Source organism: Chrysemys picta, chromosome 1, assembly GCF_011386835.1.
Source record: "Chrysemys picta bellii isolate R12L10 chromosome 1, ASM1138683v2, whole genome shotgun sequence".
Lineage (NCBI taxonomy): Eukaryota > Metazoa > Chordata > Testudines > Emydidae > Chrysemys > Chrysemys picta.
In genome coordinates, this window is record NC_088791.1 from 176,723,219 (window position 1) to 176,737,007 (window position 13,789).

Here is a 13,789-nt window from a genome sequence, read left to right on the forward strand (position 1 = left end):
TCTTATACATTCTGAAGATATTTTTACTGAGAGTCTATTATGAAAACGTCCTAATACTTATTTGAAGCAGGCAAAAACTCTTAGACTATTAATACAGCATTTTCATTCTTAACCTTCCTATAGAATATGGATCTAAAGAACTGCATGACTGCTATGTTCACTGGTATTGCCTAGCAGTCCAGCATTTCATTGTTATAGGGTTTTCTAGGTTAGAATACTTTTTCTTTTGCATAATTTTGCCAAACATCATTATCTAGACTCTTCTCCTTCAATAAATCTAGGCTTGCCATTTCCAGAATTTCATGTACTGGCTTCGGAGTGCCCAACAGTCTTCCCTGCCACCTTTTTGCACCTACATGCCTTGAGGGCTTTGGGGATTTTTATTACTATCTAAATAAATGTGCAGGTAAACCTGTTTTGCTTCTGTTGCACCAACACTTTTTTTATGCCAGTTAGCTGCATTATACCTATTTGTGACGGTATCTCCTTTATAACATCCTCTGCCTATTCTTCGGGCTCTTGTAGAGGCAATCCTGACAACTTTTAGACTCCAGAAGTGAGGTTCTGTTATAATTTTTACTGTACCTTATGGAGAAAATATATTTATCTGTAAGGGGTATGTTGTTATAAGTTCACACTCATCTACCCACCTTATCCACAGAATGGAAAGTGCATGTTTCAAATATATAAATAAAACCTTTTCAGCAACTTACATTTAGAGCTCAGCGGGATGTTCTCTTCCACTTCATATGTGTTGAGATTAGCTGTCCAAAAATTCAAAACCTATAGATGTTCCTGCCTGATACACGTTATGAGCATGGACCCTTGATACAGCAACATCTGTGAACAAGAATTATAGAGAAGTAATTTTCTTTTTCTTTGTGCTCGTGAGAAAGAAAATGATCACTTTTCTCTTTGCTCTAACACTTGAAATGATTCTATCAAACACAAACTGTTACTGATGACAAGGTGCAGTCATACTGAAGATTCTGTGGTGGCAGCCTCAGAATATCTTCAGTACTTCACCATCGCATCAGGGTCTCTGCAGAGGCAATACTTAATGAGTGTCTTCTGTCAAAGGTACAATAAAATAATGATGCCTATTGTCAGCTTTGGTGCCTTGCAGTAGATATGTTTCAGTTGCTGGAGAGAAACTGAGGCCACTTAGGTCTAGTCTACACTACTGTGCTACATCCGTGCAGCAGCACTTATGCAGCTTCGCCGCTGTCCTGCATCTGGTGAAGACGCACTATACCGATGGGAGAGACCTCTCCTGTCGACATAATTACTCCACCTCAATGAGAGGCGGAAGCTAAGTCGGTGGGAGAGTGTCTCCCGCCGACAAGGCGTGGGTGCGGACACTGCTTTAAGTCGATGTAACTTGCGTCCCTCAGGGGGGGGTGGCTTTTTCATCCCCCTGAGCGACATAACATACATCGAGTTAAGCACTAGTGTAGACAAGCCCAGAGTCAGGTCTGATGTAATTTGCATAGTTACATTGTGTACATGATTTTTGTTATTCTTACAGGAAAATTGACCTGGCTGCACACGAGTAACTCTGGAATCCCCACATCAGCCACCCTGATGCACTGCAAGTCTTGCAGTGCTGTGCCTTTAGTTGTAATCCAGTGTTTGTTTCCTTTCCTTTAGAAAGACCATCTTTTGTGAAGAGACCCAGTAATTTGGCCGTAACTGTGGAAGACAGTGCAGAGTTTAAATGTGAGGCTCGGGGTGACCCTGTACCTACAGTAAGATGGCGAAAAGATGATGGGGAATTACCAAAAGCAAGGTGCAGTATGTTAAGTTACCTTTTGGATAAGATCAAGTGCGGGTATCAATTTGATATTTAACAGTGGATAACTCCTGTGCTTGTATGGATGGGATTGACGATCCAATAGGACTTCTTCTATTTCTGAATCCCATGGCCCTCTACTTAAAGATATAATTCACTTCTGTTGAAACCTTAGACACAGCTTGAACTAAAATCTTTAAATCTACTACAAAAACACCAAAGGTTTCAAGTTCAAACTACAATGTATGGCATGAATGAATTTTGTACTCGAAGTACCTACTGTAAAATGTCTAATAGATAATATAATTAGGCTACAGCACCAAGAAGTGCGTAATGGAATTGCAAGTGATGCAAGATGCAGCCTGCTAATGTATAGTGCTGCGCTTAGGAGACCTGCGTTTTTTGTTATCAAGTCTCCAATTCACATTTCTTCTGTCATTGGCCTAACAGAGTGGAAAGTAAAATAGTCTTGTAAAAAGGAAACACATTTTATGAAGATTTTTTTCCTCATTTTGCTTAAATTACTAATCATTGGTTTTTAAAGTATTGATGGTTTTTTTTTCCCCAAAGAGAACACACTGTAACATTTGGGTCCCTTCATCTTCTACATCCAAATCCTGTTTCCTATTAAACCACTGCATATAGGGTAAAATAACTGCTTTCTAGGAAAAGAAACATACTGGCTACATTATGCAAAGATGAGTAAAAGGTGATGAAATTGGAGGGAATATTATAAGGCTATGTTATTGCCTTATAAAATGATTGAATGAGTTATGTTTTAGCTTGACTTTAAGATGGTCTTTGGTTATGTTGATAAGAACAATGCTGCTTTTTTAATCTTTTAAACCCTTATAGCTCCTGATTTTTACATCTTCCTACATGCAAATGAAGAACAATATATGAATGATTTTTTTCTTTCAGAAATATCATTAAACATATTTACTAAATGCATTGTAATTAAAAGTCTTAAGGCCAAAGTCTAATGTCACTTACACCAGATTTACCAGTCAACTACGATTAGTTTATTAGAGATGGTCTTGATTTTCACATTGTAAGTGAGATCAGATTAAGCTCTCAAGTGTGTTGTTTTGAAATATTTTTTCCATAGTTTGAAGGCAATATGCATGTTTCATGTATTGCTTAAATATGTTCATATCTCAGAGAAACATATGAATTTGAAGGCAAAAACTTCTTATGCTTATGCTTTATACACTAAGGAAACTGGCAATATTATTTGTATTTATACAGTCACGCTTATTTGCTGTTATATGTATTTAAGATATGAAATCCGTGATGATCACACCTTGAAAATCCGGAAAGTTATGGCAGGAGACATGGGGTCTTATACTTGTGTTGCCGAAAATATGGTTGGAAAAGCTGAAGCATCAGCAACTCTAACAGTTCAAGGTAAGCTGTTTCTTTATATAATACTTAACCCCAGAAAAAGGAAAGAAAATGGATTTTCTATGCAGTAACTTTAATAGAACCATAATTAATATTGAATGTGATAGGCTATGTTATAAAAAATACAGAAAGATCATTTTGGTTTGATTATTTGAGTACTGTTAAACTACTGAAGCATTTAAGAGCATAACATAAGAATGGCCATACGGGGTGAGACCTAGGGTCCATCCAGCCCAGCATTCTCTCTGGCGACAGTGGCCAATGCCAGGTGACCCGAGGGAGCAAACCTAACAGGCAATGATCAAGTGATCTCTCTCCTGCACCCTCTGACAAACAGAGGCTAGGGACACTATTCCTTACCCATCCTGGCTAATAGCCATTAATGGACTTAACCTCCATGAATAAGTAATTTCAAATATGTTTTTTCAGAAGTGTGAAAAGAATTAATGTTCAATGCTGGGAAGGGACTGCATTTTGAACTGCAATGTCTTTAGAAGCATGTTATTTCTAATCTTTGTATTTAAAAGCTTAGGAGACAGGAGAACTTTTTTCTCCTTTCTGTGACTATTAGCACCTCAAATTATTTTAACTGGATACAGATATTGTGACTTCAAGTATCCGTTGGATTTTTTTATTTAAAGTAGTAATGTTGACATTTTTTAGATTCCCAAATGGTAAGATATTTCACCATCATCTTATGTGGCATCTCTATTAGTGGAAGTTTGCAACCATGGTAGTCCATTCTGTATGATCCTCTGCTGATCTCTTGTGGATGAATGGTCCTTTTGATCCACCCAGTATACCACATCATTCATCCAAGGTCATTTCCAGTTTTCCCTTCCAGTGCCTGTAAACATGTTGTGCCACTGACCCTTTTAAAATGTGCCCTGCAAATTGAATGATTCTTTTAATAAGATCTCTAATAGCATTTGCTAAATCCCAATAATCACCAATCTCATCAGATGTTTATTCTTCCAGATGTCTCTTTTGCTCTTTCTAGTCTGGTGTGACTTCAGTATCTGATCTTCTGTAAAGATGCTTCTTCTTCGAGTGATTGTTCACGTCCATTACACATTAGGTGTACGCGCGCCGCGTGCACGGACGTCGGAAACTTTTTCCCTTAGCGGCTCCCGTCGGGCCAGCAGGGCCCCCTCCTTCCCGCCAGAGCGGCGCCCCGCTCCAGGGTATATATATCCCTGCCGACCCGACCCCTCCAGTTCCTTCTTACCGTCCGTGGCGGCGTTGGAACAACTCTGTCTCTCGTCTGAGAGTGTCCCTTAGCAATAGTCATTAGTGTTATTAGCAGTTATCAGTTAGTTTGTAGTAGTGTTGAGCCAGTAGTTAACAGCTCATTAGGGTACTTAAAGTTCCTGCCGTGGTTGTTTGTTCAACCCCGGCACCGGCCCTGGGCGGCGGGGCATGCCGCACGCCCAAGGCTTTAAGGCTTGTGCCACGTGCCGCAAGCCTATGCCATTGAGCGACCCCCACGCCTCATGTCTCCGCTGCCTGGGGGAGGCTCACCAAAAAGAGCGCTGCAAGATCTGCAAGGCCTTCAAGCCTACGACTAAGAAAGAAAGAGACTTTCGCCTTAAGCAGCTGCTCATGGAGACGGCATTACAGCCCTCCACTTCGACGGCACCGTCTGCCTCCATGCGAAGCGCGCCGGCATCGGTGCGGGAACCGGCGCCGGTGGGTCAACCGAAGCCCACGGCACCGACCCAGCGGGGACATGTACGACGCCGGTCGTCTTCGCCGGCAAAAGTGAAGGGCCAACCTAAGGCCCGAGGACGCTCCCCGCATAAAAGGGCGGCACCAGCGAAAACCTCGAGTGCCCCTAAGGCCTGTACGGCCCCAGCACAGACCCCGGTAGTGGCTCCGGCGCCGAAAGGGCCGTCGAGCCCCGGGATGGGCGCGTCGAGTGAGGATGAAGGGCTGGAGGAGCTCTTGGAACAACCCTCCACTCCGGACACGTTTGAGGCAGCTAAGGACCTCATTGCATTGTCCGTCGAGGCCCCTACACGCTCCGCCAAAGCTGCCACACAGAGGCAAGCCGGCGATGGTGCGCCCGTCACGGTCGCCGTCTCGGCACCGTTTCGGGAACCGGTCCCGGTTGAGCTCCGCCTCGGCGGACTCCCGGTTACCCTCAGCGCAGGAAGCACCGCAGCAGTCGGGCTTCAACAAGCGGTCGGCACCGACTCAGCAACCCAGCACGAGTCGGCACCGCGAAGTGTCGGCGGTACGTTACCCGAGGCCGACCAGCCGTAGCCGTTCCCGGTCCCGCGACCGCCGGTACCGTTCCAGGTCCAGGTCGGCGAGACGCTATTCCAGATCCTGGTCGCGGAGGCGCTACTCCCCAAACCCGGACCGGCACCATCCTACGGCTCCGCCGTGGCCTTCCAGGTCACCGTCCATAGTCTCGGGGACTGACTCGGACCGGTACGGCGGATATGGCCATAGGTCGCAGGCCAGCAGGGACTATGGCCATTCTCAATGGGGCCAGCCGAGCCAATGGCCATTCTGGACACCCTGGGCCTACCACCAGCAAGGGCCCCCATCGAGGGCCTCGAGATCCGGGCCACCGGGGTACCGATCCCGCTCCCCGCGGCACCGTCCGCCATCGCATAAGGAGGCAACGGTCTCTAGACCACCGGAGCGGGAAGGAGCGTACTCGGCACCGAGTACGGTACCGTCCCAGTCCCACACTGCGGGTCAGGCCCCAGAGGAGCAACTGGTCGATGCCGGGTTTCAGGACACTGAGGAGGGGCAGAAGGCTCCGACCTCTTCCTCCTCGCCAGATGAGGCAGTAGCGGGCACCATGGTGTCCGGCCCTCCCCCGATTGACCATCGGGCACACCAAGACCTGCTTCGCAGGGTAGCCCTCAATCTGGGCTTGCAAGCGGAGGAGACCGTAGAACAGGAAGACCCCATGGTCGATATCCTGAGCCCAGAGGGCCCCTCCAGAGTCGCTCTCCCGATCATACGGACAGTACAGTCCAACTATAAGACGGTATGGCAAACGCCGGCCTCCAGTGCACCGACTGCAAGAGGCGTGGAGAGGAAATACTTCGCCCCATCTAGAGGGCTCGACTTCCTCTTTTTACACCCGTCCCCTTGTTCGCTGGTGGTCTCGGCGGTCAACGAGAGAGAGCGTCATGGCCAGCAAGCTCCGGCCCCCAAGGGCAAGGAAGCTAAGCGACTGGACTTGTTCGGGAGGAAAGTCTATTCCTCTGGGGGCCTTCAACTGAGGATCGCCAATCAGCAGGCGATTCTGAACAGGCACAATTTTAACTCTTGGGCATCAGTCGCCAAGTTTAAGGACTCCCTCCCACCTGACGCGCATCAGGAGTTCACGGCCCTGGTGGACGAGGGGATGGCGGTGGCCAAGACCTCATTGCAGGCCTCCCTCGACTCAGCCAATGCTGCGGCTAGAACAATCGCGTCAGGAGTCGTGATGAGGCGTTCGGCGTGGTTACAGGCTTCAGGTCTTCCACCAGAGGGTGCAAACCACACTGCAGGACCTCCCGTTTGAAGGTTCGGGCTTGTTCTCCGACCAAACGGACGCCAGGCTACATAGCCTTAAGGACTCGCGTGCGACCCTTAAGTCGTTGGGTATGCACATCCCAGTAACGCAGCGTAAGCCCTTTAAACCCCAGCCACCGCAGAGGCAATACCACCCTCGCCCCCGGCATGAGCCTTACCGCCGTCGAGGCAGGGATAACAGGCGGAGACGTAACAATATGCCTAACCAAGGCCAGAGTCACGGCCAGGGCAAGCCGCAGCCAGGGAATAAACCAGGCTTTTGAAGCTACGCCCGAGGACAGCGTACCACTTTCTATACCGGATCCTCCTCTGGGTTTCAAGGACCACCTGTCCCATTTCTACCGGGCCTGGTTGCGCATAACATCGGACTGCTGGGTCCTGCGCACAGTGAAGGTGGGCTATACCCTCCAGTTTTCCTCGCCCCCTCCCTGCCATCCCCCTTCCCCGTCCCTCTTCAGGGACCCTTCTCACGAGCAACTCCTCATACAGGAGGTACAGACCCTTCTCGCTGCAGGAGCAGTAGAAGAGGTCCCACCAGACCTAAGGGGAAAAGGATTCTATTCCAGATACTTCCTGATCCCCAAGGCGAAAGGGGGCCTCCGTCCTATTTTGGACCTGCGCGATCTAAACAAGTTTCTGATCAAAGCGCGCTTCCGTATGGTCTCCCTTGGAACTATTATCCCATCCCTGGATCCGGGGGATTGGTATGCTGCCCTCGATATGAAAGATGCCTATTTTCACATCGCAATCAATCCGGCGCACAGGCGGTTTCTGCGCTTCGTTGTCAACCAGCGCCATTTCCAATTTACGGTCCTGCCCTTCGGCCTGGCATCAGCACCACGAGTGTTTACGAAGTGCATGTCCGTGGTAGCAGCCTTCCTTCGAAAAAGAAGGATGCGTGTGTTCCCGTACCTGGACGATTGGCTTCTCGCGGGCAGGTCGGAGGCCGAGGTCCGATCTCACGTGACGCTGGCCTTGCAGATGTTCGACAAGCTCGGCCTCCGGGTCAATGTGCCCAAGTCCACGTTAGTCCCCACACAGAGACTGGACTTCATAGGTGCGACCCTGGACTCGGTAGCCGCACAGGCAAGCCTACCAGAGGCACGGTTCATGTCAATTCAGAGAGCCGTAAGCTCGGTCCAAAAATTCCCCACGACAACGGCAAGGTGTTGCATGCAGCTTCTGGGGCATATGGCAGCTTGCACACACGTGGTCAGACATGCTCGCCTAAGGCTCCGGCCTTTACAGTTGTGGTTCGCCCGCACGCATCGCCCCAACAGAGACCCATTGGATCAAGTAGTCACGATCCCAAACCAGGTGCTGAGTTCGCATACCAACAGGTATGCGAAGGGATCCCCTTCGCTGCCCCACAGCCCACTCTGTCGTTGGTAACAGATGCATCGGACCTGGGTTGGGGAGCGCACCTGGGGGAACTGCGGACCCAAGGGCTGTGGTCCAGAGAAGACAAGCTGCTTCACATCAATCTGAAGGAGCTAAGAGCGGTTCGCCTCGCCTGTCAGACCTTCCGCGCCACCATAAAAGGTCACAGCGTGGCAGTCCTGACGGACAACACTACCGCCATGTTCTATATAAACAAGCAGGGCGGGTCCCGGTCTTCTCCCCTCTGTCGCGAGGCACTCCAATTATGGGACTTTTGTATAGCCCATGCGATACACCTCATCGCGACGTATCTTCCGGGGATTCAAAACGGCTTAGCGGACCGCCTCAGCCGATCCTACCGAATGCACGAATGGACGTTGAGGAGAGATGTCCTGCATTCGATCTTCCGGAGGTGGGGCTTTCCCCGGGTGGATCTATTCGCCACCAGGGACAACAGCCAATGCCCTCAGTTCTGCTCATTCCAGAACCTCAGCCGGGGATCATTAGCAGATGCCTTCATGATCCCATGGGGAGGGAGCCTGAGATATGCCTTCCCTCCGTTCCCACTCATACACAAGGTTCTCCTCAAGACCCGCAGGGACAGGGCGACGATCATACTTATCGCCCCGGCCTGGCCACGCCAGCATTGGTTCACGTCCCTGCTGGAACTATCCATAGCCGATCCAATCACCCTCCCCCTCCATCGCGACCTAGTCACACAAGACAAAGGTCGCCTACTCCACCCGAACCTGTCTTCGCTACATCTCACGGCATGGTATCTCTCTGGCTGAACGATGCGGAACACAGGTGCTCTCACCGGGTTCAACAAATCCTCCTTAATAGTAGAAAGCCCTCTACAAGAGCAACCTACCTGGCAAAATGGAAAAGGTTCTCCCACTGGTGCGAGCCTCTACGCATACGGCCTTTACAAGCCTCAGTTCCCTTAATCTTGGACTACCTACTGCACCTCAAGAATCAAGGCCTTGCGCCCGCCTCGATTAGAGTGCATTTAGCCACTATTTCGGCTTTCCATCCAGGAGAGTTGGGAGTGTCAGTGTTCTCCAACCCCACAGTGGCCCGATTCCTCAAGGGGCTGGACAGGGTGTTTCCCTACTCGCGCCCGCCTGTCCCGGCGTGGAATCTGAACCTGGTCCTAACAAGACTCATGGGTCCCCCCTTTGAGCCCCTAGCCTCTTGCTCCCTCACGCACCTCTCGTGGAAGGTGGCGTTTCTCGTGGACATCACGTCGGCCAGAAGGGTATCGGAATTGAGGGCCCTCACTTCGGAACCACCCTATACAGTGTTCCATAAGGATAAGGTGCAACTGAGGCCACACCCCAAATTCCTTCCAAAAGTGGTATCGCAGTTTCACATGGGGCAGGACATTTGCCTACCGGTATTCTTTCCTAAACCCCATACGGACCCTCACCACCGCAGCCTACATACCCTGGATGTTCTAAGGGCGTTGGCATTCTACCTGGAGCGGACCAGGTCGTTCCACAGAACACCTCAGCTGTTCATTGCTATTGCGGAACGTATGAAAGGCTTGCCTATCTCGACACAGCGCTTGTCGGCATGGATTGTGCATTGTATACGCACCTGTTATGAGCTCGCCAATGTTCCGGCCCCGGAGATCCGGGCCCACTCGACTAGGGCCCAAGCGTCCTCAACGGCCTTCTTGGCGCAGGTCCCTATCCAGGAGATCTGTAAGGCGGCCACCTGGTCGTCCGTACATACGTTCACAGCCCACTACGCGATCCATCATCAGGCCAGAGAGGACGCAATGGTCGGGCGGGCTGTGCTACAGTCAGTTGTACCTTGACTCCTACCCACCTCCAATGGTAAGCTTGGGAATCACCTAATGTCCAATGGACGTGAACAATCACTCGAAGAAGAAAGAACGGTTACTTACCTTCTGTAACTGTTGTTCTTCGAGATGTGTTGTTCACGTCCATTACACTTCCCACCCTCCTTCCCCTCTGTCGGAGTCTCCGGCAAGAAGGAACCAGAGGGGTCGGGTCGGCAGGGATATATATACCCTGGAGCGGGGCGGCGCTCTGGCGGGAAGGAGGGGGCCCTGCCGGCCCGACGGGAGCCGCTAAGGGAAAAAGTTTCTGACGTCCGTGCACGCGGCGCGCGTACACCTAATGTGTAATGGACGTGAACAACACATCTCGAAGAACAACAGTTACAGAAGGTAAGTAACCGTTCTTTCCTAAGTAGCAATAATTTCTTACTTGTATGTCTGTCTCATTCACTGGACTCTTAGTGTTTTCCCAGGATCCTTGTCTAACGCCATAGTTTTTTGTCTTATCCACATTCCACTTTAGACAATATTCTTTTCCATATTCATATATAATCTCTACTAACATCATGTGATCTTCTGAATCAACCATCAGCACTATCATCTGAATAGAAGAAATTATTCACCAATTTTTCCACTCATCTTAATACCTTCTTCTGTTTCCTGTATTAATTTAATTAAGCACTCGCTATAAATGTTGAATAAAGTTGATCATCTTGTCTGTTTTCTCTCTTGATCTCTATTAGATTTTCATTTTCATCTCCCGTTATAATTACCTTCTGATTCCAGTTTAATTGTTTTATTACTCAGTGTTTCTATCCATCAATCCACACGGATCTTATATATTGAGCAATTTGTAGAGGTAGATTCTGTCAAGTGCTTTTTGGAAGTCAGTGAAACACAAGTATGCTGTTTTCCCCATTTCAATTGCTCTTTCCAATATGAGCTTCAAGTTCATAATGGCATTGATCGTGCCCTTTCCACATTTGAACCTGTATTGTTGTTTGCTTATTTCCTTATCAATCTTTCCTTTAATTTGGTATTGAGTGTAACTTTAGCGCCCTCATGGCCAAGATGGAGTCTGCTCTGCAGGCAGCTCTGGCCAAGAGAAGGTGCGCGCAGGAATGGAGCAGGAGAAATCCCTTCCACCCCGGGGCACGTGTTCCAAACCCCCCAGAGTGAACACACACACACACACACACCACACAAAGTACAATGGATATAAGAAAGGGAGATATTTATTTACAGAGGGATGAGAGGAGAAAAACAACAAGGGGAAATATAGAGGGAGCAGTAAAACAGGGTTGCATTCAAAACAACGCCCCACAAGCCCAGTGGTAGCACTCTCTGAAAGGGCAGACACTGAGCAATGGGTCTGCACACAGAGTTCAGGAGTCGTGAGCAAAGTTCCAGTCCAGTGGTGAGTCTTGGGTGCTCCTGGTCGTCTTCAGCGCCAGTGAACTTTCCCCCAACAAACCCCTCTGGCGCCCTCTTCTGCTGCTCTCTGCAAAGCCATACAGAGCGACCACCTCCCCACTTAACTATCTAGCAACCTCCCTCCTTGTTCCCAATGCAGAGTCACAAGCCCCAGTACTCACAGCCCCATGCAGTTCTAGGCAGCCGTGGTATTGGGTCCAGTTCCGGCCTGTCCTTCTCGGGCGATTCCTTCCTGGCACAGTGCTCCTCCTGGCTCCTGTCCTGGGGTGTCCCCAATCAGCCACCCTGTCCTTCCCAGGCTTCAGGCAGGTTCTCTGCTGCTTCACTTTGCCAGGGCCTCTCCGGGCTGCCCCTCTCTCCCTCTCAGCTTCAGAGTCACCCCCTGGCGATTCCCTCCTTTTTGTCCTCACTCTCCCCCTTCCCCCTAGGAAAAAGATTTAAAGGGGCCATGCTCTCTAAACCCCAAAGGGGTTACATGAGCAACTCACAAATGCATCTTAGAGGCATGCAATATTAGGTCAATTTTCCGTAGTTTTTACAATCCATAGTGTTGTTAGTTTTTAAGGATTTGGATACACAGGTTGTAAAATTTTCCGGCAATTCTCAAACTTATTCTTCATTACATCTGACAGCTTTCAAGCCTTCATCCGCCTATGCTTTTTAACAGTTCAGCTAGTATTCTGTCACAACCTAGTGTTTTTCCTTTCAGAAGTCTTTTTATTGCTACTGTGATTTTTTCATCCATTATTGGTGGGCTTAATTCATCGATTTAAGTTTTTGAAGGTTATCATCACCATATAGTTCTTTAATATATTCTCACCATCTCTCTTTCTTGTCTTTAGAGTCTATCAGATAGTGTCCATTTTTTCCCTTAAGGGTCATATTGATCTCCCTTTCTTCTGTAGCTAAAGGCTATTATCTTTTTATACATCTCACTTTGTTTGTTCTCTTTATACTGTTGTTCAAGTTCTTGCATTTCTCATTCAACCATTCAGACTTTGCTAATCTGCATTTATTCTGTATTATTTGATTTTGTCTTTGGTATTCCTCTCTTTCTGCTGCTGTTCTTTGTGTTTTGACTTTCCTCCTTTTGTCTATCTGACCAATGATTTCATCTGTTACCCATGGATTTTTCTTAGCTAGAAACTTCTTCCCTACATATTTATCTACAGCTTCTTTGATAGCATGTTTCAGATGTTCCCAAGTCGCTTGGTAGTCACTTTTTCTTGGTAGTGACTTTGTATCACCTGATTTGTCAGAGGTTCAAGGTTCCATCCTAGATAGTTTTTGGCTTTCTGTAACTTTTTCAGTTTGATATTCAGATTCATCTATACCAATCTATGATCTGATCCAGAATCTAGACTTGGCATAACCTTAACCTTCTTAAGACTGTTTTGTATACCTACTCTTGATAGTGATAAAATCAATTTGTTTTTTATACATCCCTGCTGGTGTTTCCCATGTATGGTGAGATTAGTTACAGTGAAGTATGTTTTGCAACTAATGAATCACAGATGTGTGTGTACAGTATATGCATATATACATTTAATACACTAAACCAGATCGATACAATTTCCGTCTCTTTTTCATGTTAGTAATCTATTAAAGCATACTGCAGCACTACTGTTCCTTTGAATGATAAAAATCAAGGCGAACTGAAGGAATTACTATGTGTAAAAAAATCTTCATTGCCTTTGTATACACACAATCCAGATGTTCACTATTGAGATAATCCCTCTCTTCCTTTCTCAGCTAGCAGACAGCCAATGATGTCATATTGATGCTTTTTCCCTAAGCTAGTGGGTATGATGATCCTTCTGTCCTTTTCTCTGTTCAGCAGGAGGGAGTTCTGGTGAAATATGGGCTTAAAATATTGTATTGAGTAACAAACTCTTATTTTGACACATTTACCATAGCAATGAAGTTGTTGCTCATAAAGTGCTTAGCTTGTTCCAGTAGCTGACTCTAGAAATCTTTGGTGCTATCATCTTTTCTCAACACTGAGCCATCTGCAGCTCTTAAGCAGAATAAGGTGGTCTGTAAAGGGATACTTCTGTTGTGAAGTTCTCATACCAATCCCCCAGTCTTTTTGGAGGTGTTTTATCCTTCTGTACGTCTTGATACTTTGACAAGAAAATTAGATAAGGAACTTATCATCCTTGATGTCCACAAAATTATTAGCTCCTGTGTTCATTTTCTTTAATTAAGGACTCTCCAATTAAAAACAGAAACAAACAAAAAAGTGAAAGAAAAACAGTTCGAATCATTTTCAAGACAATTTGTTAGATTTGATCCTAAGATCAACTGTTAGTTTCGAAATCAAGATGCTGCTATTAAAGCAGCTAATTTTGTGGCTACAATTTCTGCTGCTACACTCTCCGAAGTAATCTACGGGCCCTGTTTTACAAACACGTATGCAAGTGAATAAATGT

At 47.4% G+C, this 13,789-nt stretch overlaps 1 protein-coding gene across 5 annotated transcripts in view; it reads left to right on the forward strand.

Annotated features, from left to right (window-relative positions):
* The window catches only part of ROBO1 (roundabout guidance receptor 1), a 1,068,890-nt gene that overhangs the window by 945,194 nt on the left and 109,907 nt on the right, over positions 1–13,789 (forward strand). For all 5 annotated transcript variants that reach the window (XM_065575497.1, XM_065575504.1, XM_065575513.1 and 2 more), the window contains 2 exons: positions 1,651–1,789; positions 3,072–3,199. In XM_065575497.1, coding sequence (XP_065431569.1) covers positions 1,651–1,789; positions 3,072–3,199 — 267 coding nt within the window. The remainder of the gene's footprint in view (positions 1–1,650; positions 1,790–3,071; positions 3,200–13,789) is intronic.